Consider the following 25,707-nt stretch of genomic DNA (forward strand, 5'->3'; position numbering starts at 1 on the left):
GGTATTTTTATGGAGGGTTATGGTAAGGGAGGGGTGTGGTTATGGAGGGGTGTTGTTATGTAGGGTTATGGTTATGGAGGGGTATTGTTATTCAGGGGTACAGTTATGGAGGGTCGTGGTTATGGAGGGGTATGGTTATGGAGGGGTATGGTTATGGAGGGGTGTGGTTATGGAGGGGTTTGGTTATGGAGGGTTTGGTTATGGAGGGGTGTTGTAATGGAGGGGTGTGGTTATGGAGGGGTGTGGTTATTGAGGGGTACAGTTATGGAGGGGTACAGTTATGGAGGGTTTGGTTATGGAGGGGTGTGGTTATGGAGGGGTGTGGTTATGGAGGGTGTGGTTATGGAGGGTGTGGTTATGGAGGGGTACAGTTATGGAGGGTCCTGGCTATGGAAGGGTACAGTCATGGAGGGGTGTGGTTATGGAGGGGTACAGTTATGGAGGGGTACAGTTATGGAAGGGTACAGTTATGGAGGGTGTTGTTATGGAGGGGTACAGTTATGGAGGGTGTGGTTATGGAGGGGTACAGTTATGGAGGGTGTGGTTATGGAGGGTGTGGTTATGGAGGGGTACAGTTATGGAGGGTGTGGTTATGGAGGGGTACAGTCATGGAGGGGTGTGGTTATGGAGGGGTACAGTTATGGAGGGGTACAGTTATGGAAGGGTACAGTTATGGAGGGTGTGGTTATGGAGGGGTACAGTTATGGAGGGTGTGGTTATGGAGGGTGTGGTTATGGAGGGGTACAGTTATGGAGGGTGTGGTTATGGAGGGGTACAGTTATGGAGGGTGTGGTTATTGAGGGGTACAGTTATGGAGGGGTACAGTGATGGAGGGGTGTGGTTATGGAGGGGTACAGTGATGGAGGGGGGTGGTTATGGAGGGGTACAGTTATGGAGGGTGTGGTTATGGAGGGGTGTGGTTATGGAGGGTGTGGTTATGGAGGGGTACAGTTATGGAGGGGTGTGGTTATGGAGGGGTACAGTGATGGAGGGGGGTGGTTATGGAGGGGTACAGTTATGGAGGGTGTGGTTATGGAGGGGTACAGTTATGGAGGTTTACAGTTATGGAAGGGTACAGTGATGGAGGGGGGTGGTTATGGAGGGGTACAGTGATGGAGGGGTACAGTTATGGAGGGGTATAGTTATGGAGAAGATATGGAGAGGTAGTACTGGTAGTGTTAGTAGTAGTAGTAGTAGTAGTAGTAGTAGCAGCCGTAGTAGTAGCCGTAGTAGTAGTCGTAATAGTAGTAGTAATAGTAGTCGTAGTCGTAGCCGTAGTAGTATTGACACAATCACGAGCTTCTGTGTGTCTGTCTCACTTGTGTATTTACTTATTAGCCTAACATTAACAAACAATCTTGTTTGAAATCAATTGAATTATTTCATCAAAGAGCAATTTTTCAAAATATAAAAAATCTTAACCAGTTGATGAGTTTGAGATATGCGTGTATCCGTTTAACACAACACACGATTACTAAAGCACTCTTTGATGATGCGGCTCTGAAGTGAGTGCATTTTCTTGTCAGATGAGAAATGTTTACAGAGTTAATAAATCAATGATTTTCTAATCAAAACAAATGCACAAGAGAACCAGCAATAGATTTATTCCCCAGTGTTCACGATCCTGTCATAATTTATCTCGTTCAAACGTAACCCGGATTCTTTATCAGGTCGGGTGACAACTGCGAGTTACCGCCCTTGATACGAAGAGCATTATAGAGATATATCGATCCAAGGATTTACCTGGCTAGGCCGAGCGTAACTTTACCTGTTCACGGACTGGCGTTGGTATTGATGTCCTAACCAACTACGGCGATACCAGCAGCGGCAGGTGACGCTCGCAACGCCCCCTCCCCACGGGACCATGTCTAACAAGCAACGCCAGGACCCCTCCCCGTCCCTCCTGGGGGTGGGGAACCTGTCCTCCAAGGGCCCCGAGGATACTTGGGTTCAGATTCAGCACAAGACTTTCTCCAACTGGGTGAACGAACAATTGACCAGCACTGGCCGAACAGTGGACAATTTGGCCACCGATCTTTGTGATGGTGTTAAACTCGTGGCTTTAATCGAAACGTTGCAGTTTCGAAAGATTGGACGTGTTTATACCAAACCCAGAAGTAAAATCCAGATGTTACAGAATGTTCAACTAGCGTTTGAAGCCATTGCAGAGGATCAAATCCGCCTCGTAAATATAGGTGAGTGGGTCGTATATCAAATTCACATGCATACACATCGCCATATAAACACGCCCGCCTTATTGGATTAAGATAGCAGCTCATGCGAGACAAAGTCGTTTCACAAACATTATATTGTATTATGATATGCTTGATTGTCAGTTGCATGTGGGCGAGACGGTGTGTATTTCAGCGTAATAATCACGCGTACCCCGCACAACAGGTGTGACTGACTTGGTATCTACAGAAGTCACTTTACTACATGATTGACACTGGGTCACATTCCACTGTTGCTGGCAATTACATGTTGTCAGAGATAGTGACAGACCCGGGACTGTGTGGTTTCTGTCTATACAGTGTACATGCTCATTCATTCGGAACAATATCCAAGTAAAGTGAATTTCTTACACGTTTACTGAATAGGCCTATCCTCGGTGACCCCCTCCTTACAACACATTTCCCCCTCTTCGCTTTCCTTAGTGTAATTTACATTTCCTTCAAAATATATTTTTCTCTACATACTGCTTTAAGTGTCTTCTCTGCATTCCTTTTCCCGTCTTCCTTCTTCCGTCTCGTCTCCTGTCTTCCCTACAGATTGGTGGTTTTCTCTCTCAATCCGTCCTCTGTTCGCCCCCCTTTCGCATCATTGACAAGACGCACTATATTTGTGTGAATGTGTTATACGGGTAGACAGGGGATTCATCTTCCCCATTTCAACTTCTTTCACCTTGCATCTACGTTTAACTATGTCACAATATCTGATTCCTTCTCATCACACACGCGCGCACACACACACACACACACACACACACGCACGCACTCTAGCTCTCTCTTGCTGTGTCTCTCACTCTGCCTCTCTGTGTGTGTCTCTCACTCTGCCTGTTTGTCTCTCAGTCACTCACGCACACTCTCACTCTTTTCTCTCTCTCTCACTCTCTCGCTCACACACACAGTCTCTCTCTCTCCCTCTCTCTCTCTCTCACACACACACAGTCTCTCTCTCTCCCTCTCTCTCACACACACACACAGTCTCTCTCTCTTTCCCTCTCTCTCTCCCTCTCTCTCTCTCTCCCCCTCTCTCTCTCTCTCACACACACACACAGTCTCTCTCTCTCTCCCTCTCTCTCTCTCTCTCTCTCTCTCTCTCTCTCACACACACAGTCTCTCTCCGTCAACACCGTGCGTCTCATTGTGTCGGTATGTTCTGACACCAGCAGTGCACTTAATAGATCAGGGCGTAACAAAACTCTTTTGTAAATGAACTATTTTATTGCGAGAAATAAACCACGACACACACAACACAACATGTATAGACCTCCGATTTAAACAGCTTTTTACAATGCAACACACACTCTTAATTTACATCACAAAGATGTGTTTTATTGTAATATATTCTACTGCGGTAATATGAGGCCTCGCGAGTAGGAAACGAGAGACGCTCGCTGCTTTTGTCACGATTTATTTATGGAGAGAGTGAATAAAGTTGAGTCCACAGACATACGGAATCTCATAAATCAGCGGCGTGACAGACAGACATGTATATATAGAGACTGAAGATAAAACGAGGTCCAAGGGAGATACAAGATCACTTCGTTATAACCGAACCTCGACATTCACAAACAACGCCGACTGTCGACTGGTCACTGTACTTCCGGTGCTGTATAACGGGGGTTGTGTGTAACCGGCAAGCTCACTGTAGCGCTGTTGTGTAGTGGTGACGTTGCATTACCGCGATAGTCCAGCCATTCATAACTATTCATAATCACAAGTCCCACACACTTATAAGTCAAAACCGGCTATGTCGAGGTCGGATATAACGGCAACGTCTGCATATATATTAATCCAAGAATTTGGATATGTTTGTTTGCTGTTAAACGCCGCAGAGAACAATGTTCCATCTATATGATGGCGGTCTGTCAACATTCCAGTCTGGACCAGACAATCCACTGATTGACATCATGAACATCGATCCACACAATTGTGATACGATGTCATGCAATCAAGCCGGCCACTGAGCCTCCCCACCCGATCCATTTAGTCGCCTCCTATCACAAGCATGTGTGGCTGGCGATAATTTTTTACCGTGACTCCCCATTAGTTTAATGAACCAGTGGATACAACTTAGTGCGTTTGAAGATCCTTTGGGGTCGTTGTATCAGGAGCAGTGTAAGGCATTCAAGACGTGACTGGCGAGACAGTGAAGACGTGACAAGTGAGTCAGTCAAGATATGACAGGTAAGACCATCAAGACGTGACAAGTAAGACAATCAAGACGTGACAAGAAAGACAATCAAGACGTGACAAGTAAGGCTATCAAGACTTGGCAGGTGACACAATCAAGGCGTGACGGGTGAGTCAAGACGTGACAGGTGAGACAATCAAGACGTGACGGGTGAGTCAAGACGTGACAGGCGAGACAATCAAGACGTGACAAGTGAAACAATCAAGGTGTGGCAAGAAAGTCAGTCAAGATGAGACCGGTGAGTCAAGACGTGACAGGTGAGACAATCAAGACGTGACAGGTGAGACAATCAAGACGTGACAGGTGAGACAATCAAGACGTAACAGGTGAGACAATGACGACGTGACAGGTGAGACAATCAAGGCGTGACAGGTGAGATAATCAAGAAGTGAGAGGTGAGGCAATCAAGACGTGACAAGTGAGACAATCAAGGTGTGGCAAGAAAGTCAGTCAAGATGAGACCGGTGAGTCAATCAAGACGTGACGGGTGAGTCAAGACGTGACAGGTGTGACAATCAAGACGTGACGGGTGAGTCAAGACGTGACAGGCGAGACCATCAAGACGTGACAAGTGAGACAATCAAGACGTGACAGGTGAGACAATCAAGACGTGAAGGGTGAGTCAAGACGTGACAGCTGAGACAATCAAGACGTGACAGGTGAGACAATCAAGACGTGAAGGGTGAGTCAAGACGTGACAGGTGAGACAATGACGTCGTGACGGGTGAGTCAAGATGCGACAGGTGAGACAATCAAGACGTGACAAGTGAGACAATCAAGAGGTGACGGGTGAGTCAAGACGTGACAGCTGAGACAATCAAGACGTGACAGGTGAGACAATCAAGACGTGAAGGGTGAGTCAAGACGTGACAGGTGAGACAATGACGACGTGACGGGTGAGTCAAGATGCGACAGGTGAGACAATCAAGACGTAACAGGTGAGACAATCAAGACGTGAAGGGTGAGACAATGACGACGTCACAGTCGAGACAATCAAGACGTCACAGGTGAGACAATGACGACGTGACGGGTGAGTCAAGATGCGGCCGGTGAGACAATCAAGACGTGACAGGAGAGACAATCAAGACGTGACAGGTGAGACAATCAAGGCGTGAAGGGTGAGTCAAGACGTGACAGGTGAGACAATCAAGACGTGATAGGTGAGACAATCAAGACGTGAAGGGTGAGTCAAGACGTGACAGGTGAGACAATCAAGACGTGAAGGGTGAGTCAAGACGTGACAGGTGAGACAATGACGACGTGACGGGTGAGTCAAGATGCGACAGGTGAGACAATCAAGACGTGACAAGTGAGACAATCAAGAGGTGACGGGTGAGTCAAGACGTGACAGCTGAGACAATCAAGACGTGACAGGTGAGACAATCAAGACGTGAAGGGTGAGTCAAGACGTGACAGGTGAGACAATGACGACGTGACGGGTGAGTCAAGATGCGACAGGTGAGACAATCAAGACGTGACAGGTGAGACAATCAAGACGTGAAGGGTGAGACAATGACGACGTCACAGTCGAGACAATCAAGACGTCACAGGTGAGACAATGACGACGTGACGGGTGAGTCAAGATGCGACCGGTGAGACAATCAAGACGTGACAGGAGAGACAATCAAGGCGTGAAGGGTGAGTCAAGACGTGACAGCTGAGACAATCAAGACGTGATAGGTGAGACAATCAAGACGTGAAGGGTGAGTCAAGACGTGACAGGTGAGACAATGACGACGAGACGGGTGAGTCAAGACGTGACAGGTGAGACAATGACGACGTGACGGGTGAGTCAAGATGCGACAGGTGAGACAATCAAGACGTGACAGGTGAGACAATCAAGACGTGACAGGTGAGACAATCAAGATGTGACAGGTGAGACAATGGCGACGTGACGGGTGAGTCAAGATGCGACAGGTGAGACAATCAAGACGTGACAGGAGAGACAATCAAGATGTGACAGGTGAGACAATGACGACGTGACAGGAGAGACAATCAAGACGTGACAGGTGAGACAATCAAGACGTGACAGGTGAGACAATCAAGACGTGACAGGTGAGACAATCAAGACGTGACAGGTGAGTCAGAGGGTGACAGGTGAGATAATCAAGTCGTGACTAGTGAGACCATGTGTGTAACAAGACAATCAATACATGACAGTGGCCATCCACGCATATAGCGTGACAGATGAGAAAGTCAAGACAGGACATCGTTACAGCGCCTGTCCTTCAGATCAGTACAGCGTATATTGACATTCCTGATCCTAAATGGGCTTGCTGAACTTTGAGCAAAGGCACGCAGTTTGTGTAGAGTGACACTATAGCTACAGTCAGACCGAGACAAGAGGGAGGGAGAGATTGTTGCTGAGCAGAGATAAGACCGACACCGTATTGGAGGACGGTATATCACACGGAACAAACACCCTGTCAAGATAACGGCACCTGAATGTATGTTCATCTGGTACTTGTAGCAATGCACTTTTCTATGGGAGAACGCACTTTCTTTTGAATACTACTATGAATAAGTTGTGATGCATCAACGCCTTAGTCGTCAAGAAAAACGAGTTTCGGCTTCAGATGATAATGTGGTGACAATTTGCCTCCGTCCGCATCATCAGATGATTGTTGTTGCATTGCCAGGTTAGCGGGGATGTTCGTGGGTTTTAATATAGCGTCGTGACCAACAAATAATGTTGTCTGGGGAAAAAAATATTTGTTTTTCGCTTAAACTTGAGACAAAACCCTTTCTGAAACAAGTAAAATCCCCAGATTATGTAAATACCATACACTAAACATAACCATCGTACTTCGAATGATTTAGCTGACATATTTTCAAAGTATGTCACAAAAATATGACATATATATGTACATGCATGCAATCAAATTTCATACGCACTTTACTTATTTATTCACAATTGATCTAAACAAAACTACAAAATAATTTGTTTAGTTTGTTTAAATAATTGGCCATAGTTTTTAAGCGTTAAAGAAAATGATATGGAAGCTTTAGTATTGAATACCTTTCAAGGTCACCGCAGTGCAAAATGTGAACATGCTATGACGTCCCGGGACACGTGACGTTTTGTTGCCGTGGGTTGGGACATGTCGCCACGTCGTATTTATAACGGTCCTCTTACTGCGGTGTGACTATAACGAAATTCAGATTAACGTAATTCCTGTTTCGTGTTACACAGGTATTAAGAGGTATCAACTCCATGCCTGACAGTGTCAACAGCCTCCGTACGGTCCAGGCAGACAGCAAGGCGTATATGATATTTGATTTATAGGACATGCCAGCGGTTGCCCGGACTCCTATAAAAACATGTCACGCTCCTCACTTTGGCTCATAGTTGGGTCATGTTGTGCTCAGTGACATTTTATGAAGACATGAGTCACGTCATGTTGCTTGTTGTTCAACGCCACACTCAGCTCTATTCAAAGTATGTAACGGCGTCCGAAAACAATCAAACCTGGACCGGAAAATCCAGTGATTGATATTATGTTTTTGTTTCTTGTTTTGTTTGTTGTTTAACGCCGCACTCAGCAATATTCCAGCTATATGACGGCGGTCTGTAAATAATCGAATCTGGACCAGACAATCCAGTGATTTGCATCATGAGCATCGATCCACGCAATTGGGATACGATGACATGCATCAACCAAGACAGCGAGCCTGACCACCCGATCCCGTTAGTCGCTTTTTACCATAAGCATAGTCGCCTTTTACGGCAAGCATGGGATGCTGAAGACCTATTCTACCCCGGATCGTCACGCGTGATTAATATTATGAGCAACGATACGCTATCAGCCGAGTCACCGAGCCCCCACCACCTGATTCATTTTGGCATCTCTGACGACAAGCTTAGGTTGGTGGGCACCAGTTCTAACCCGGCATCACCACGTGACGTCATCATTTCACACGTGTGTGAAGCCGGTTCAACTGTTGACTTGTATCAGTGCTATGTCAGGGTTAGTGCTGTCCCATCATGTCCCTGGCATGTATACAATGAAGGGCATATTTTGGACAAACCAGGGTGCCGTTGCACAAAGCGATCGTAGCGTTAAGGTGATCGTAACTCCCATACCTTAACATAGACTTACGACAGTTGTAGCGCTAAGGTTGTTTTCTACAACAGGACCGAGGGCCCCTTTTCAACAAAACAGTTTGAACTGATCTGAACCTTCATTGACACTCAGGCTGCTATAAGCGGTAGTAGAGGTACAGAATCAGTTCATCAACGTCTACATGTACATATAAATATAGAATCAATACAAAATATCTTTGGAGTTTGGATCTTCTTAGCGCTAAGATCGTTTCGGAAATAAAAAAACACGCCGTTCGTTTATTCTGTAAGTTGGACCCGTACGTTTGATCTCGTGTATCCGAACCTCGATAATGTGGACACCATAAATAAGGTCTCAATTAATCTGAACCTTGGGTATCTAGACCCAGTTAATCTGAACCACGCGACACTGATAACGTGAACAGATCTGTTGGCACCACAACGGGCCTCGAACACGGCCCTGGTCGCGGAGATATCCTAATGGAACGGACTAGTCCACACCTGTGTACAAGTAATCCAGACATTTTATGAATACAATCTGAACATACCACTTGTAGCGACGCACGTACATATTTGCAAAACGTCTGATACTATAGCTGGTAAAATATTCTCCGTCTTCACATAGCATGGTACCAGAGACTGTACGCGGGGTTGATTACTGTGAGTGAAGGTCAGTTTATCAATACCATGGTATAACGTGTTATGAAGGAACAACTGTTTATTATAGCGTGTCCCTCCCACCTTTACGACGGCGTGGGATATTGCGGAAATAACCTTAGTGATTTCAAACATAATCTTTGGAAACAATTTCAAAAATTAATCTATTTATGTGACCCACCGGGAGAAAAAGGACCTTACGTGTGCTCAGATACAGTTGTCTTGAAGACATTTACTTCAACTTACTTCAGTGAAGATCGCCATGTGTGCGGACTGTTAGTTCGTAATGAAATATAAACATTATTTCAAAACCTTTCAGCATACATGTCTACTTTCAATTCGTCAGACATTATGTCTAAAAACTGCAATTATTACATTAAAATAAACATGAGTCCTAATGTTTGATGCCATGCGTCTCTGTAATAAATATAAACTGAAGTTTGTGAATTGTACTTTTGTATTCCGAAGACACTGTAGTTTTAAAATATAATGAAAAGTCAAAATGTGATTTTTCACCCTTAAGGTCCCTTATCTCATTGTTGTCACATGTCCTGAATTAAGTTTAAGATGTTAGTGAGATCCCTGTCCCATCCCCCTTGAATTAATTCAATATTGATCAGGATATGTTTATTATTCCATCACTAGTTATTCAGTGAATACTTTACACCACGCAACATCACATGACCAATACAGGTTAAACAAATGTAATAATTTTATGAGAAATAAATTTCCATGACAGCAGGTAGGTTTTGAGACCTCGTGTTGGATGAGGCACAGGGGCAGATGTGTCCTAAGGCAAGGACTATCAAATATTACCATTGGAGGTTATTAAATATTAATATCAATTCGGGGGAAATCCGCCTGACAAACAAAGACCGACAAATACACAAGTAAACGATACTGATAATGTCGGGACCACAGGGATGCAGGTGCGTTATCTTTGAACAATCCTTAATCAATGATTGTCAATATCTTCATCCCATGACTTACTGGAATGTACAGTGGTATGTGAGACATGTCATTGCGTCTGACTGAGTGTACAGTGGTATGCAAGGCGTATCATGACATCTGACTGAGTGTACAGTGGTATGCAAGGCGTGTCATGGCATCTGACTGAGTGTACAGTGGTATGTGAGACGTGTCATGGCATCTGACTGAATGTACATTGGTATGCAAGGTGTGTCGTGGCATCTGACTGAATGTACAATGGTATACAAAACGTGTCATGGCCTCTGACTGAGTGGACAGTGGTATACGAGACGTGTCATGGCATCTGACTGAGTGTACAGTGGTATACAAAACGTGTCATGGCATCTGTCTGAATGTACAGTGGTATACGAGACGTGTCATGACATCTGACTGAGTGTACAGTGGTATACGAGACGTGTCATGGCATCTGACTGAGTGTACAGTGGTATACGAGACCTGTCATGGCCTCTGACTGAGTGTACAGTGGTATGTGAGACGTGTCATGGCCTCTGCCTGAATGTACACTGGTATGTGAGACGTGTCATGGCCTCTGACTGAATGTACAGTGGTATACGAGACGTGTCATGGCATCTGACTGAGTGTACAGTGGTATACGAGACGTGTCATGACATCTGACTGAGTATACAGTGGTATACAAGACGTGTCATGACATCTGACTGAGTGTACAGTGGTATACGAGACGTGTCATGGCCTCTGACTGAGTGTACAGTGGTATGTGAGACGTGTCATGACATCTGACTGAGTGTACAGTGGTATACGAGACGTGTCATGGCCTCTGCCTGAATCTACAGTGGTATGTGAGACGTGTCATGACATCTGACTGAGTGTACAGTGGTATACGAGACGTATCATGGCATCTGACTGAGTGTACAGTGGTATGGTATGTGAGACGTGTCTTGGCATCTGACTGAGTGTACAGTGGTATACGAGACGTGTCATGGCCTCTGCCTGAATGTACAGTGGTATGTGAGACGTGTCATGACATCTGACTGAGTGTACAGTGGTATACGAGACGTGTCATGGCATCTGCCTGAATGTACAGTGGTATGTGAGACGTGTCATGGCATCTGACTGAGTATACAGTGGTATACGAGACGTGTCATGGCATCTGACTGAGTGTACAGTGGTAAGTGAGACATGTCATGACATCTGACTGAGTGTACAGTGGTATGTGAGACGTGTCATGGCATCTGACTGAGTGTACAGTGGTCTGCGAGACGTGTCATGGCATCTGACTGAATGTACAGTGGTATGCAAGGCGTGTCATGGCATCTGACTGAATGTTCAGTGGTATACAAAACGTGTCATGGCATCTGACTGAGTGTACAGTGTTATACGAGACGTGTCATGGCATCTGACTGAGTGTACAGTGGTATACAAAACGTGTCATGGCATCTGTCTGAATGTACAGTGGTATACGAGACGTGTCATGACATCTGACTGAGTGTACAGTGGTATACGAGACGTGTCATGGCCTCTGACTGAGTGTACAGTGGTATGTGAGACGTGTCATGGCCTCTGCCTGAATGTACAGTGGTATGTGAGACGTGTCATGGCATCTGACTGAATGTACAGTGGTATGTGAGACGTGTCATGGCCTCTGCCTGAGTGTACATTGGTATGTGAGACGTGTCATGGCCTCTGACTGAGTGTACAGTGGTATGTGAGACGTGTCATGGCATCTGTCTGAGTGTACAGTGGTATGTGAGATGTGTCATGGCATCTGACTGAGTGTACAGTGGTCTGCGAGACGTGTCATGACATCTGACTGAGTGTACAGTGGTCTGCGAGACCAGTCATTGCATCTGACTGAGTGTACAGTGGTATACGAGACGTGTCATGGCATCTGACTGAGTGTACAGTGGTATACGAGACGTGTCATAGCCTCTGACTGAGTGTACAGTGGTATGTGAGACGTGTCATAGCCTCTGATTGAATGTACAGTGGTATACGAGATCATATCATGGTTTGTCGCTGTATGTACAATAACGGCGGCGGCGGTCTGTAAATAATCGAATCTGAACCAGACAATCCAGTGACTGGCATCATGGATCTTCTTAGCGCTAAGATCGTTTCGGAAATAAAAAACACGCCGTTCGTTTATCCTGTAAGTTGGACCCGTAAGTTTGATCTCGTGTATCCGAAACTCGATAATGTGGACACCATAAATAAGGTCTCAATTACTCTGAACCTTGGGTATCTAGACCCTGTTAATTGTGAACCGCGTGACACTGATAACGTGAACAGATCTGTAAGTACCACAACGGGCCTCGAACACGGCCCTGGTCGCGGAGATATCCTAATGGAACGGACTAGTCCACACCTTTGTACTAGAAATCCAGACATTTTATGAATACAATCTGAACATACCACTTGTACCGACGCCCGTACATATTTGCAAAACGTCTGATACTATAGCTGGTAAAATATTCTCCGTCTTCATATAGCATGGTACCAGAGACTGTAGGCGGGGTTGATTTCTGTGAGTGAAGGTCAGTTTATCAATAACACGGTATAACGTGTTATGAAGGAACAACTGTTTGTTATAGCGTTTCCCTCCCACCTTTACGACGGCGTGGTATATTGCGGAAATAACCTTAGTGATTTAAAACATAACTTTGGAAATAATTTCAAAAATTAATCTATTTATGTGACCAACCGGGAGAAATGGGACCTTACGTGTGCTCAGATACAGTTGTCATGAAGACATTTAACGTCAACTTACTTCAGTGAAGATCGCCATGTGTGCGGACTGTTAGTTCGTAATGAAATATAAACATTATTGCAAAACCTTTCCGCAAACATGTCTACTTTCAATTCGTCAGACATTATGTCTAAAAACTGCAATTATTTTTATATATTAGTATAAACTGAAGTTTGTGAAGTATAATTTTGTATTCCGAAGACACTGTAGTTTTAAAATATAATGAAAAGTCAAAATGTGATTTTTCTCCCTTAAAGTCCCTTATCTCATTGTTGGTCACGTGTACTGAATTAAGTTTAAGATTTTAGTGAGATCCCTGTCCCATCCCCCTTGAATTAATTCAATATTGATCAGGATATGTTTATTATTCCATCACTAGTTATTCAGTGAATACTTTACACCACGCAACATCACATGACCAATACAGGTTAAACAAATGTAAAAAAATATGAGAAATAAATTTCCATGACAACAGGTACGTTTTGAGACCTCGTGTTGGATGAGGCACAGGGGCAGATGTGTCCTGAGGCAAGGGCTATCAAATATTTCCATTGGAGGTTATTAAATATTAATATCAATTCGGGGGAAATCCGCCTGACAAGCAAAGGCCGACAAATACACAAGTAAACGACACTGATAATGTCGGGACCACAGGGATGCAGGTGCGTTATCCTTGAACAATCCTTAATCAATGATTGTCAATATCTTCATCCCATGACTTACTGGAATGTAGTGGTATGTGAGACGTGTCATTGCATCTGACTGAGTGTACAGTGGTATGTAAGACGTGTCATGGCATCTGACTGAGTGTACAGTGGTATGTGAGACGTGTCATGGCATCTGACTGAGTGTACAGTGGTATGTGAGACGTGTCATGGCATCTGACTGAATGTACAGTGGTATGTGAGACGTGTCATGGCATCTGACTGAGTGTACAGTGGTATACGAGACGTGTCATGACATCTGACTGAGTGTACAGTGGTCTGCGAGACATGTCATGGCCTCTGACTGAGTGTACGGTGGTATTCAAGGCGTGTCATGGCATCTGACTGAGTGTACAGTGGTATGTGAGACGTGTCATGGCATCTGACTGAGTGTACAGTGGTATGTGAGACGTGTCATGGCATCTGACTGAGTGTACAGTGGTATGTGAGACGTGTCATGGCATCTGACTGAGTGTACATTGGTATGTGAGACGTGTCATGGCATCTGACTGAGTGTACAGTGGTATGTGAGACGTGTCATGGCATCTGACTGAGTGTACAGTGGTATACGAGACGAGTCATGGCATCTGACTGAATGTACATTTGTATGTGAGACGTGTCATGACATCTGACTGAGTGTACAGTGGTATACGAGACGTGTCATGGCATCTGACTGAGTGTACAGTGGTATACGAGACGTGTCATGACATCTTACTGAGTGTACAGTGGTATGTGAGACGTGTCATGGCATCTGACTGAGTGTACATTGGTATGTGAGGCGTGTCATGGCATCTGCCTGAGTGTACATTGGTATGTGAGACGTGTCATGGCATCTGACTGAATGTACAGTGGTATGTGAGACGTGTCATGGCATCTGACTGAGTGTACAGTGGTATGTGAGACGTGTCATGGCATCTGACTGAATGTACAGTGGTATACGAGACGTGTCATGGCATCTGAATGAGTGTACAGTGGTATACGACACGTGTCATGGCATCTGACTGAGTGTACAGTGGTATGCAAGGCGTGTCATGGCATCTGACTGAGCGTACATTGGTCTGCGAGACGTGTCATGGCCTCTGACTGAGTGTACAGTGGTATGTGAGACGTGTCATGGCATCTGACTGAGTGTACAGTGGTATGTGAGACGTGTCATGGCATCTGACTGAATGTACAGTGGTATGTGAGACGTGTCATGGCATCTGACTGAGTGTACAGTGGTATACGAGACGTGTCATGACATCTGACTGAGTGTACAGTGGTATATGAGACGTGTCATGACATCTGAATGAGTGCACAGTGGTATGTGAGACGTGTCATGGCATCTGACTGAGTGTACAGTGGTATACGAGACGTGTCATGACATCTGACTGAGTGTACAGTGGTATACGAGACGTGTCATGGCATCTGACTGAATGTACTGTGGTATAAGAGACGGGTCATGACATCTGACTGAGTGTACAGTGGTATGTGAGACGTGTCATGGCATCTGACTGAGTGTACAGTGGTATACGAGACGTGTCATGGCATCTTACTGAGTGTACAGTGGTATGTGAGACGTGTCATGACATCTGACTGAGTGTACAGTGGTATACGAGACGTGTCATGGCATCTGACTGAGTGTACAGTGGTATGTGAGACGTGTCATGGCCTCTGCCTGAGTGTACAGTGGTATGCGAGACGTGTCATGGCATCTGACTGAGTGTACAGTGGTATGTGAGACGTGTCATGGCATCTGACTGAGTGTACAGTGGTATGTGAGACGTGTCATGGCATCTGACTGAGTGTACAGTGGTCTGCGAGATGTGTCATGGCATCTGACTGAGTGTACAGTGGTATGTGAGACGTGTCATGGCATCTGACTGAATGTACAGTGGTATACGAGACGTGTCATGACATCTGACTGAGTGTACAGTGGTATACGAGACGTGTCATGGCATCTGACTGAGTGTACAGTGGTATGTGAGACGTGTCATGGCCTCTGCCTGAGTGTACAGTGGTATACGAGACGTGTCATGACGTCTGACTGAGTGTACAGTGGTATGTGAGACGTGTCATGGCATCTGACTGAGTGTACAGTGGTATACGAGACGTGTCATGGCATCTGACTGAGTGTACAGTGGTATGTGAGACGTGTCATGGCCTCTCCCTGAGTGTACAGTGGTATACGAGACGTGTCATGGCGTCTGACTGAGTGTACAGTGGTATACGAGACGTGTCATGGCGTCTGACTGAGTGTACAGTGGTATACGAGACGTGTCATGACATCTGACTGAGTGTACAGTGGTATGTGAGACGTGTCATGGCATCTGACTGAGTGTACATTGGTATGTGAGGCGTGTCATGGCATCTGACTGAATGTACAGTGGTATGTGAGACGTGTCATGGCATCTGACTGAGTGTACAGTGGTATGTGAGACGTGTCATGGCCTCTGCCTGAATGTACAGTGGTATACGAGACGTGTCATGGCATCTGACTGAGTGTACAGTGGTATACGACACGTGTCATGGCATCTGACTGAGTGTACAGTGGTATGCAAGGCGTGTCATGGCATCTGACTGAGCGTACAGTGGTCTGCGAGACGTGTCATGGCCTCTGATTAAATGTACAGTTGTATGTAAGGCGTGTCATGCCATCTGACTGAATGTACAGTGGTATACGAGACGTGTCATTGCCTCTGATTGAATGTACAGTGCTGTGAGACGTGTCATGGCCTCTGATTGAATGTACGGTGGTATACGAGATCATATCATGGTTTGTCGCTGTATGTACAATAAGAATGAGACAGGTCATCGGTTACGAACGTGTATTAGTTTCCAGTATATTCAATACCACACAACACACGACTCTAGTTCTCACCCAACCACACACACTGCTGTCTTGTCCCATACAGATATATTCCGATCGTGCTATATTTTGGGCGTGTTAAGTAAAGTTTGACCTATATCTATTCTTAGCGGAGGTGAAGTACAATTCCCAGATACCAGTGTTGACTGTGGACTCCAATAGGAGGAAATAAGATATCACGAACATTTGTGCATGTCAATCTGGGCCGACTTGATATGGCACTTCGCTTGGTCCAGCAGTACAGAGTCATCAACAAAATTAACACTGACATTGAGATTATGTCCCACATCCTTGGCTCTTTTAAGAAAACTGTGGAATGCCTTGTTTTCCTCATATGCATGTGTCTTAACATGCTTCACAAGCGGATCATCAGACAAATAAATGTGTGAAAAAGTGCACAATACAATTCTATCATGAAGAGCCCCCACGTTAAACAAACCACGCCCTCCTGTTATCATTGGTAAATATAAGCGATTGAGGGCAGAGCGATGGTGGTGGGATCTATTGTCTGACATGATTCTTCGTGTGAGGGTGTCAGTACCCTGAATTTCCTGTTTCGTCTAATCCACACCACCAAGAGAATGTGAAAGGACGGGTGCCGCATACGTATTTGAGGCTTTTAACTTTATTGCGAGCGTTCAGCTCTGAATTATTAGTATTATTATGATTATTATTATTACGTACCGTCACGCTCCATCGGGCCTAACATACCCGTATAGCAGTATATGTGTGATCCTGTACTGTGGGTTTAACGTCAAGGGCGTGATGTAAGTGTATGGTTGGTATGTCACGGCGGGAAAAGCTCTTACGTCTATATTTGACATACCCTCAGGGCTCCCTCCATACCATATAGTTGTGAGTGGTCAGAACACTGTACAAACCCTGGTCATAAAGTTACCTACGACTTTTGTATCCTTTTTTCTGTAGCACATACATCACGCTCGACGACTGGGGGTGTCTCTTTAACGCCACAGAATCAGGATTGTCATCGCGCGCACAGTAATAACATTCCAGAGATATTACTCACCTAATAGATACCCACCACATAATACTCTTTCATGGATTTGCGTGCGTGTGCGTGCGATCGTGCGATGATTAAGACAGGATACGGTTTTGGTCACTGTCCAAAATTGTCGTTTTTCTATATAATATGGACTCAAATCGAGTCCTGTCACTTACTGTTGATCAACAGTATCGCATATGCTTGCAGAATTTCTGCGTTTGTTCTTGCCACTCTTAAGCAGGCATGACTCCTGTATTGTAAAGTATGTATTGATACGAGGTGACCACTGTATTGTAAAGTATGTATTGATACGAGGTGACCACTGTATTGTAAAGTATGTATTGATACGAGGTGACCACTGTATTGTAAAGTATGTATTGATACGAGGTGACTCCTGTATTGTAAAGTATGTATTGATACGAGGTGACCACTGTATTGTAAAGTATGTATTGATACGAGGTGACTACTGAATTGTAAAGTATGTATTGATACGAGGTGACTACTGTATTGTAAAGTATGTATTGATACGAGGTGACTCCTGTATTGTAAAGTATGTATTGATACGAGGTGACTACTGTATTGTAAAGTATGTATTGATACGAGGTGACCACTGTATTGTAAAGTATGTATTGATACGAGGTGACTCCTGTTTTGTAAAGTATGTATTGACACGAGGTGACTTCTGTAAGAATAGGCTGATCAGCGCTATTGGGGCTTATGTACGCCCTTATAACGTGGAGATGAGGTCAAATGGAATTGAACTATTTCACGCAAACACAGCGACGCGCATGCATGTGTGTGCGTGTGAGTGCTTGCACTAGTCCGGACTGATGCACGTGTGTGTTCGTGTGAGTGCTTGTACTAGACCGGACAAATGCACGCGTGTGAGTGTTACTACTTGTACTGGTCCGGACTAATGCACGTGTGTGCAGATCTTTTTTTTCATTTATTAATACAGGATATGTCAAGCCCCTGCTTCAGAGCAGGCAGTAAGTGTCTGTGAAAGAAGCCGAGAAATCTGTAAAGAAAAATACAATTTGTTTTTACAAGACGCATGTTATTTGTAGAATCTAAGGACAAATTATTTTTTTCACCACCACCCTGAATATCATACCATCTTTTGCCAACCACACAGCGGCCAAGAACGGATTAGGCGTGCAATGTGGTTAGCGGTGACCCTTCAACACGCTTGGCCAGGGGATTCCTTCATGGTGCGAGGTCAAGTGCGTGTTTGTCTTAAAACAACACGGGCTTTTAATCCCGTTAACAGCGCATAGTGCTGGGGGTATTCAGGGATGTGTGATGTTTCTATACACAATAGTCAAGTCAGTTTTATAGTGGGGGCGGTAAACGGCCCTGAACGGGTAATTTAGGAACAGGTGGTGATTACTGACTGTATAATTTGTTTCGTCGCACAGGTATTGTGGCCATAACTAAAACAAAGTTCTGCTTACTGTTTCTTCACGTCGTTTGACAGCTTAAGTGACGGGGCCTTCGATCAATATCACGTGATTGAGAATTTATGTTCCGGGCAAAGTATATTGATCTAAAGTTGCGGGATAAATATCAAATTTCCTTTGGCCAACTTGGTAATTGATTCCCAATCAAGGAAAATAATACTCCATGTTGCTTTTCTATCGAACGGGTACTCTCATGATTTTTATTCAGAGTTAGATTCGGTCTGCGCTCGATGTTCCTTTAATGGTACTGTCGGTGTCAATTTATCATCGGTTTGTCACTAGATCTGTGGAAGGCTATTAATAGATCTGAATTCGTGAAGTTTGATTTCCTCAATTTTACATTTTGTGATCGGATTCTCATGGGGACGTGTTGTTTTCCGCGCCGCGACGTGGCTGTACTATTGTTAAAAGGTGCTTACAATCTTACTCTCACAGTGAGTGAGTGTGTGTGTTGGGTTTAACGCCGCTTTGAACATTATTCCAGTTATGTCATAGCATGTCTGCTTAATGTGGGAGGAAATCCCGAATTGATGCAGGTCTTAGACGTTTGCCACTTTAGTCAAACCATCGGGTACAGGTATGGTGCTGACGAACCGGGATTCGAACCCACAATCATAGGTTTCTGTCCTGCCAAAGGTACGAACTCCTCACAGCAAATTGTGGCGGCTAAGACGACCGAGCCATCGTGGGCCCACTTACCCATGGGAAGGGATGTATGTAAGTGTAAACAAAATGAATTAACCAATTTTATAATGAAATATTTTAATAAAAATGCTATTTCGAAATTATACATGACGAGTGATAGAAGACATGGTCATTTTCAGTATCAGTTGGGCTAGCGTTGTCCAGGTGGATTTGGTGTGATGTCGGAACTCAAACCGAGACAACCTATCCTGGCTCTCATTATATCGATCCAAATCGATTCCTGCAATGTTCATCAACAGAATCGCGTATGATTTAGGCTGCAGAATTTCTGCGTTTCTTTTGTCCACGCTTAAGCAGGCATGACGCCTGCATTGTAACGTGTGTATTTACACGTAATGACGACCTTACCCACATCTGGTTCAGCGCTGATGCTTCACAAATAATTCTCTATAACGTGGAGGGGAGGTGAAAAGAGTTTGACGTCGCGTTGAAGATTTTCTTTTACACGTGACGTGTGTGTGTGTGTGTTTGTGGAGTGTGTGTGTGTGTGTGCGTGTGTGTGTGTGCGTGTGTGTGTGTGTGCGTGTGTGTGTGTGTGTGTGTGTGTGTGTGTGTGTGTGTGTGTGTGTGTGTGTGTGTGTGTGTGTGTGTGTGTGTGTGTGTGTGTGTGTGTGTGAGAGAGAGCGAGAGAGAGAGAGAGTTTTATAGTGCTGGCCCACTAAGATACCATGCCTTAGTTTAACACGGATAGCCCACTCAAACACAGTATCGGGACTTCACGCTAGATAGTCCCTGTTTTTCCCCTTAATGCCGAGGATGGTAACAACAAGTACAATCTTTCAACGTCTTTTGGTATGATGTGCCTCCGGATCCAACCACATCTTCTGCTCTCCGGGCAGACGCTCTTTCCACTAGACCACGGAGGCGGTCTTTAAGACGAAGGCACGGTATGTATGTACAGTAGAGTCGTGTTTACACTACTGTTTCGCAAAAAGACAACTATAGTGTACGTTGTGAAGGTAACAGTGAACAGTGAACAGTGAACACAAAAACTGGATTTACAAACAGACACTTCTTGTGACAGAGCGTCGACCTTCTATGTGGCTGGCGAACGCACAATCAACTTACTTATCTGCCACGCGTCACTTCCCCGTACAACACCAGTCGAGACTGTGTACCCGAGAGTGCACGGGTGGCCAGTCGTCCCAGTCGATCGATTCGCATTCTAGAGTTGCGTCCCTTAGACGTGTCAGAACCCTATAAAACCTGGTGTGTTGAAATCGCAGATTTTCCTGATTTTGTTTCTAGGTGGTAATCATAACTGCATAAGGTCGGGCTTTCCTTATCATATCCAGTTGACATTCCGTGATATACCTCAAATAGTTTTGAAAGCAAAATTACTGACTCACTAACACATCGATCACGAGAAGCAGATCCCGCCGCCGTACAGTCTTGACGTCCATTCACCTGTAAACCACGGACAGAAACGTGTACAACTTGAGGATTAAGGGCCCGCTTCACAAAGCGATCTTAGCAACATAGGCCTACGAGGGGTGCAGCCCTGAGCTCTCGCTTTGTGGAATAGGGATAGCGTGTAACGTGTGCACTGGAGCAGCCGAGAAAACGTGGATGACTTCATGGCAAATGCGTATGTTTTCAAATGAAATTAAACGATGTTTCTGCCTCTAACCTCTAACTGTGCTCCTCCTAATGTACCTTAAAGTTATCGGTCTAGCGATATGGAGGAAAGATATATTTTTTCACATTGTTATCCGGCATATCTTTTGTTCTAGGAAACGAGGACGTTGTCAATGGTAACCTGAAGCTTGTTCTGGGGTTGCTATGGCATCTGATCTTGAGGTACCAGATCAGCTCCAGCAAGTCCAAAGCCCCTCCCAAGAAGCTGATGATGGCGTGGTTTAAGTCCGTCCTCGTCGACATCAACATCGGCAACTTCACCACCGACTGGAGCGACGGCATAGCGTTACAGTACGTAGTCGTCCCACTGCCATACTAAAGTGTTGTTAACATTAGAAGTGATGTGGGTGTTCAACTATCATGTTGATAACGATGCCCTGGTAGTTGTTGAAAGGAGATATAAGGTTGCGATTACTGGAATAGTAATCATTACTGAGCGTGATAACATATATTTTTATCATCAAAATCTGGCTTCCACGGGAGGTATCGCTTGAGTTAAATCAAGCGATATCTCCTTGGAGATAAGGATACAATGAAATTGCATCGCAATGCTTTGCTTTGTCCTCCGTTACCATGACGTCAGAACCAATTCACGTCACTAATCTCTCTGCTACTGAAGTTGGTTAATAGTACCGTTTACACACAAAACACTGGTTAATACTGTTTACAAACTGACCACGCCGTGATATAACTGGAATACTGTAAAAAGCGGCGTTAAACCCAACTAACTTTTTACAAACTGACAAGCCCTGGGTGAGATGCCGTATTCATCAGACTGTCCATCTTCAACGTCGACTTCAAGTAAACAGGGTGTAAATAAAACTAAGGCGTCTAAAGCACCGCAATTCACTATGTAGAGTTGCGTCCCTTAGGGCTTGCAGGAAACGTGTTCAAGGTTTCGAATCCATCTTCACTCTAATTGTGTTTCTTGATTTGACAGCACCTTATACCGGTGCTTCACCAAACTGGTAAGACATTGAATCACTTCGGCTTATATTAAATTGACAGGCCGAGATCTTTCTGAAATATTGTTCCAGTCGGCGTTCAACCCAACGTCACATTCATCACAGTGAGGGTAAATTCATTACACGAAGCGATTACATCGTGTGAAGAAAATGTGCACAAGGCAATCTGTGTCTCACCTCTATATTTGTGAGGGGCACGGGTGGCTCAGTCGTTTTAGGTGCCGCATTTCGCTGTGCAGAGTTGCGGTCCTTGGGCACGCCAGAAACCTATGATTGTGGGTTCGAATTCCGGTTCGCCCCTTATTTGTGTAGGTTTGTCAGCACCATACCCGTGTTCGTGGGTTTCACCGAAGTGGTAAACGTCTGAGACCTGCATCACTTCGGGCTTTCCTCCCACATTAAGCTGACACGCCGTGCTTTAACTGGAATACGGCGTTAAACACAAATCATATGACTGTGTCTATTCGCAGCGCCCTCATTGAATACTGCAAGCCGGGAACGTGCCCAGACTGGAGAAGCCTCAACCCCAAAAATAAGTAAGTTGGAAATATCAGAATACTATTAATTATGTACTGTGTTTGTAAGTGAGTGAGTGTCAGCACATACTATAACACGACGGTCTGCACATGACCGCGGCAAACCAGTGGTTGAGGGCATGAGCAACCCCCTCATCTGATGGTAGATGACCAGATGGTGGAAACACAAATACGTACATACACCCGAATCAAAAGTGCCAACACCCGTGGTGTCACCCTGGGAAAGTGACTTAGTTCAAATGTGCCTCTGTTCACCCAGCAGGGAATGGGTACCTGATTTATGAGGTGGATGTAAAAATAGTCTAGCGCCCATAGGCAGCTTGGGTCGTATGCTCCCCATGAAGTTGAAAATAATAACTGGAATACAAACGGATCCACTGGTCGGGGAACAAGTAAAACCGCATTTGGGCAGATACTAGTACCTGGATACTATAAACGTATACTGCTACTACTACTACTACTACTACTACTACTTTTACTACTACTACTACTACTACTACTACTACTACTACTACTACTACTACTAATAATAATAAAAATACCACCAGGGAGTCAGACAGGGAGGTCACCACCCGATCCCCGTTTGAGGTGAGGTGAAATGGGGTTTAACGTCGCGTCCAAGATTATTGCACTTATACAGCGACGTGTACGTGCATGTACGTGTTTGTGTGGCTGCTTGTACTAGTCCGGACTGATGCCGAATTATAGTGCTAGCTCACTGAGATACCATGCCCCAGTTGAACATGAATACCCCACTCAGACACAGTATACTGACTCCGAGCCGACCAGTCCTTGTTTGAGCCCCTTAATGCCGAACGTCAGACAGGGTAACAACAAGTACCATCTTTTAACGTATTTGGGTGTGACGCGGCCGGGGATCGAACCCCGCTCTCCGGACGGACGCTCTACCACTGGACCACGGAGGCGGTCTCTGATCCCCGTTTGAATCAGCAAGGTAAATGGGGAACATATTCTGACATCACATGGATACTATGATCAAATGCATCTCAGTTACTCCTTGCTTAGACTGAAGTTTACAACAGTTCAAGGTCAAATGTCTCTCGAAAAAAGACACTGCGTATCTATACTAAATCTATGACATGCGGATTTACCTCCATCGAAATCTTCATCCAAACAACCCCATGTCCTTGTTGCGTTTCACTCCTTTTTGCGAGATTCCTTGTATATATTTTTTTATTCCTCAAGGATCAGTTTTATTTTCCCTTCCGTTTTTTCCTCCGTGAAGGGTGGAGAACTGTCGGCGGGCCATGCAGCTGGCAAAACAACACCTGAACGTCCCCAAGGTGATAAGTCCTGAAGACTTCGCCAGCAGCGACCTGGATGATCTCTCGGCAATGACCTATCTCTCCTACTTTATAAAGAAGGACTCGCCGGGGTACTACTCCACACTCAACTGGGTGTGTCGCCAGCTCCGTACCACCACCATAAGCAACCTGTCGGTAAGGCATCCTCCTCCCTGTGATGTAGAGTGAGTGAGTGAGTGAGTGAGTATGATTTTACGCCGCTTTTAACAATATTCCAGCAATATCACGGCGGGGGACACCAGAAATGGGCTTCACACATTGTACCCATGTCGGGAATCGAACCCGGGTCTTCGGCGTGACGAGCGAACGCTTTAACCACTAGGCTACCCGACCGCCCCGTGATGTAGAGTAGGGGTGGGGGTAGACACCAGTTTAGTGTTACCCAGGGTTGACGTTTCGCAATTATTCGCATTAGATTTCGCAGTAATAGAGGGTATGTGTGTGTGTGTGTGTGTGTGTGTGTGTGTGTTTGTTTGTGTGTGTGTGTGTGTGTGTGTGTATGTATGTATGTATGTATGAATGCATGTGTGTTTGTGTGTTTGTGCGTGCGTGCGTGCGTGCGTGTGTGTGTGTGTGTGTGTGTGTGTGTGTGTGTGTGTGTGTGTGTGTGTGTGTGTGTGTGTGTGTAAACCCACATTGTAACCACTATGGAGACGGATAAAAGTTTCAATGGTTCCATTTATTTTGTAATATTAAGAATTCATTAATGCATAATGTTTATTCGTTTGTCACGTTTTCATCACTTGTTAAATCCACGATAATTATTCTGACATTTCTTATTCTTCATTTTTGCGTTATTTTAAAATATACAGATTTCCTGAATGTCCTTTCATGTATACAGTCTAAATATATAATATATACGATTGTTGTTTTGAAATTGTATTTACTATAAGTGGTGATATATCATATATAAATATTTAAACCTCTAAACATAAACATAACCTTTAGCTATAACAAGTACAATTATCGTTCGTTTGAGTCGTTTTCCGTACATATCTCCCTGCACGATATAAGTATCAACAAAAGATATCAAAGATTGATCAATATTTGTTTTTCATCTTTTTTATTTTATGACACTTATTAATTCATGAGCGTGCAATATTTAATGCTCTAAAACGTTCATATCGCATATGTGAAAATTATATAACTTGAAAGAAAACTATCTCTTTGATCACCGCGTTCATCATGTTATCACGTCGATAAGAAATGACAACACTGAGACCCAGCAATCCTCATGTCCCCATTGTCGCCGAAAAGCTCTGAGAATAAAATATTTACCTCCATTAAAAAATGAAATATCATCTATGGGGCCAACCCACCTATTTACATTTTTTAAACAATGCGCTTGATTCTTGTATCAAAATGCTTCCCGTATCTAAGAGTACAAGACAAAAGACATAACTTACGTGCTGAATTCCTTGTATCGATTTGAGAATTCAAAAGCTCGGCACACTGACACCAAATTCTTATACCAAATATTAGCTCTGTAAGCAAAGACCCCGACGGTAGGCACTGTCCCCACACAACGACGTCTTTGGAAACGTCCTCCGTTGCCCATGTTGCCACATAGACTTGGTATTCACAGAATCAAACGAATGAGGAAAACCTTGTGACGACAGTGTCCCTTGCGTAATTGGTCTATGCGTTCGTCGGAGAAGTAAATACAACCGGGGAGAGTAGGCTTCCTTGCATT

The 25,707-nt window shown here is 44.7% G+C and overlaps 1 protein-coding gene across 1 annotated transcript in view; it reads left to right on the forward strand.

The window, feature by feature from the left end:
• Nucleotides 1–1,705: 1,705 nt before the first annotated feature.
• LOC124149971 (filamin-C-like) overlaps nt 1,706–25,707 on the forward strand; it is a 53,221-nt gene continuing 29,219 nt past the window's right edge. Inside the window, exons 1-4 of the mRNA XM_046521839.2 lie at nt 1,706–2,195; nt 21,284–21,479; nt 22,624–22,689; nt 23,936–24,149. Of these exons, the coding sequence (XP_046377795.2) occupies nt 1,865–2,195; nt 21,284–21,479; nt 22,624–22,689; nt 23,936–24,149 (807 nt within the window). The 5' untranslated portion in view covers nt 1,706–1,864. The remainder of the gene's footprint in view (nt 2,196–21,283; nt 21,480–22,623; nt 22,690–23,935; nt 24,150–25,707) is intronic.

This window comes from Haliotis rufescens, unplaced genomic scaffold, assembly GCF_023055435.1.
Source record: "Haliotis rufescens isolate VD_foot unplaced genomic scaffold, xgHalRufe1.0.p SCAF_9, whole genome shotgun sequence".
Taxonomy (NCBI): domain Eukaryota; kingdom Metazoa; phylum Mollusca; class Gastropoda; order Lepetellida; family Haliotidae; genus Haliotis; species Haliotis rufescens.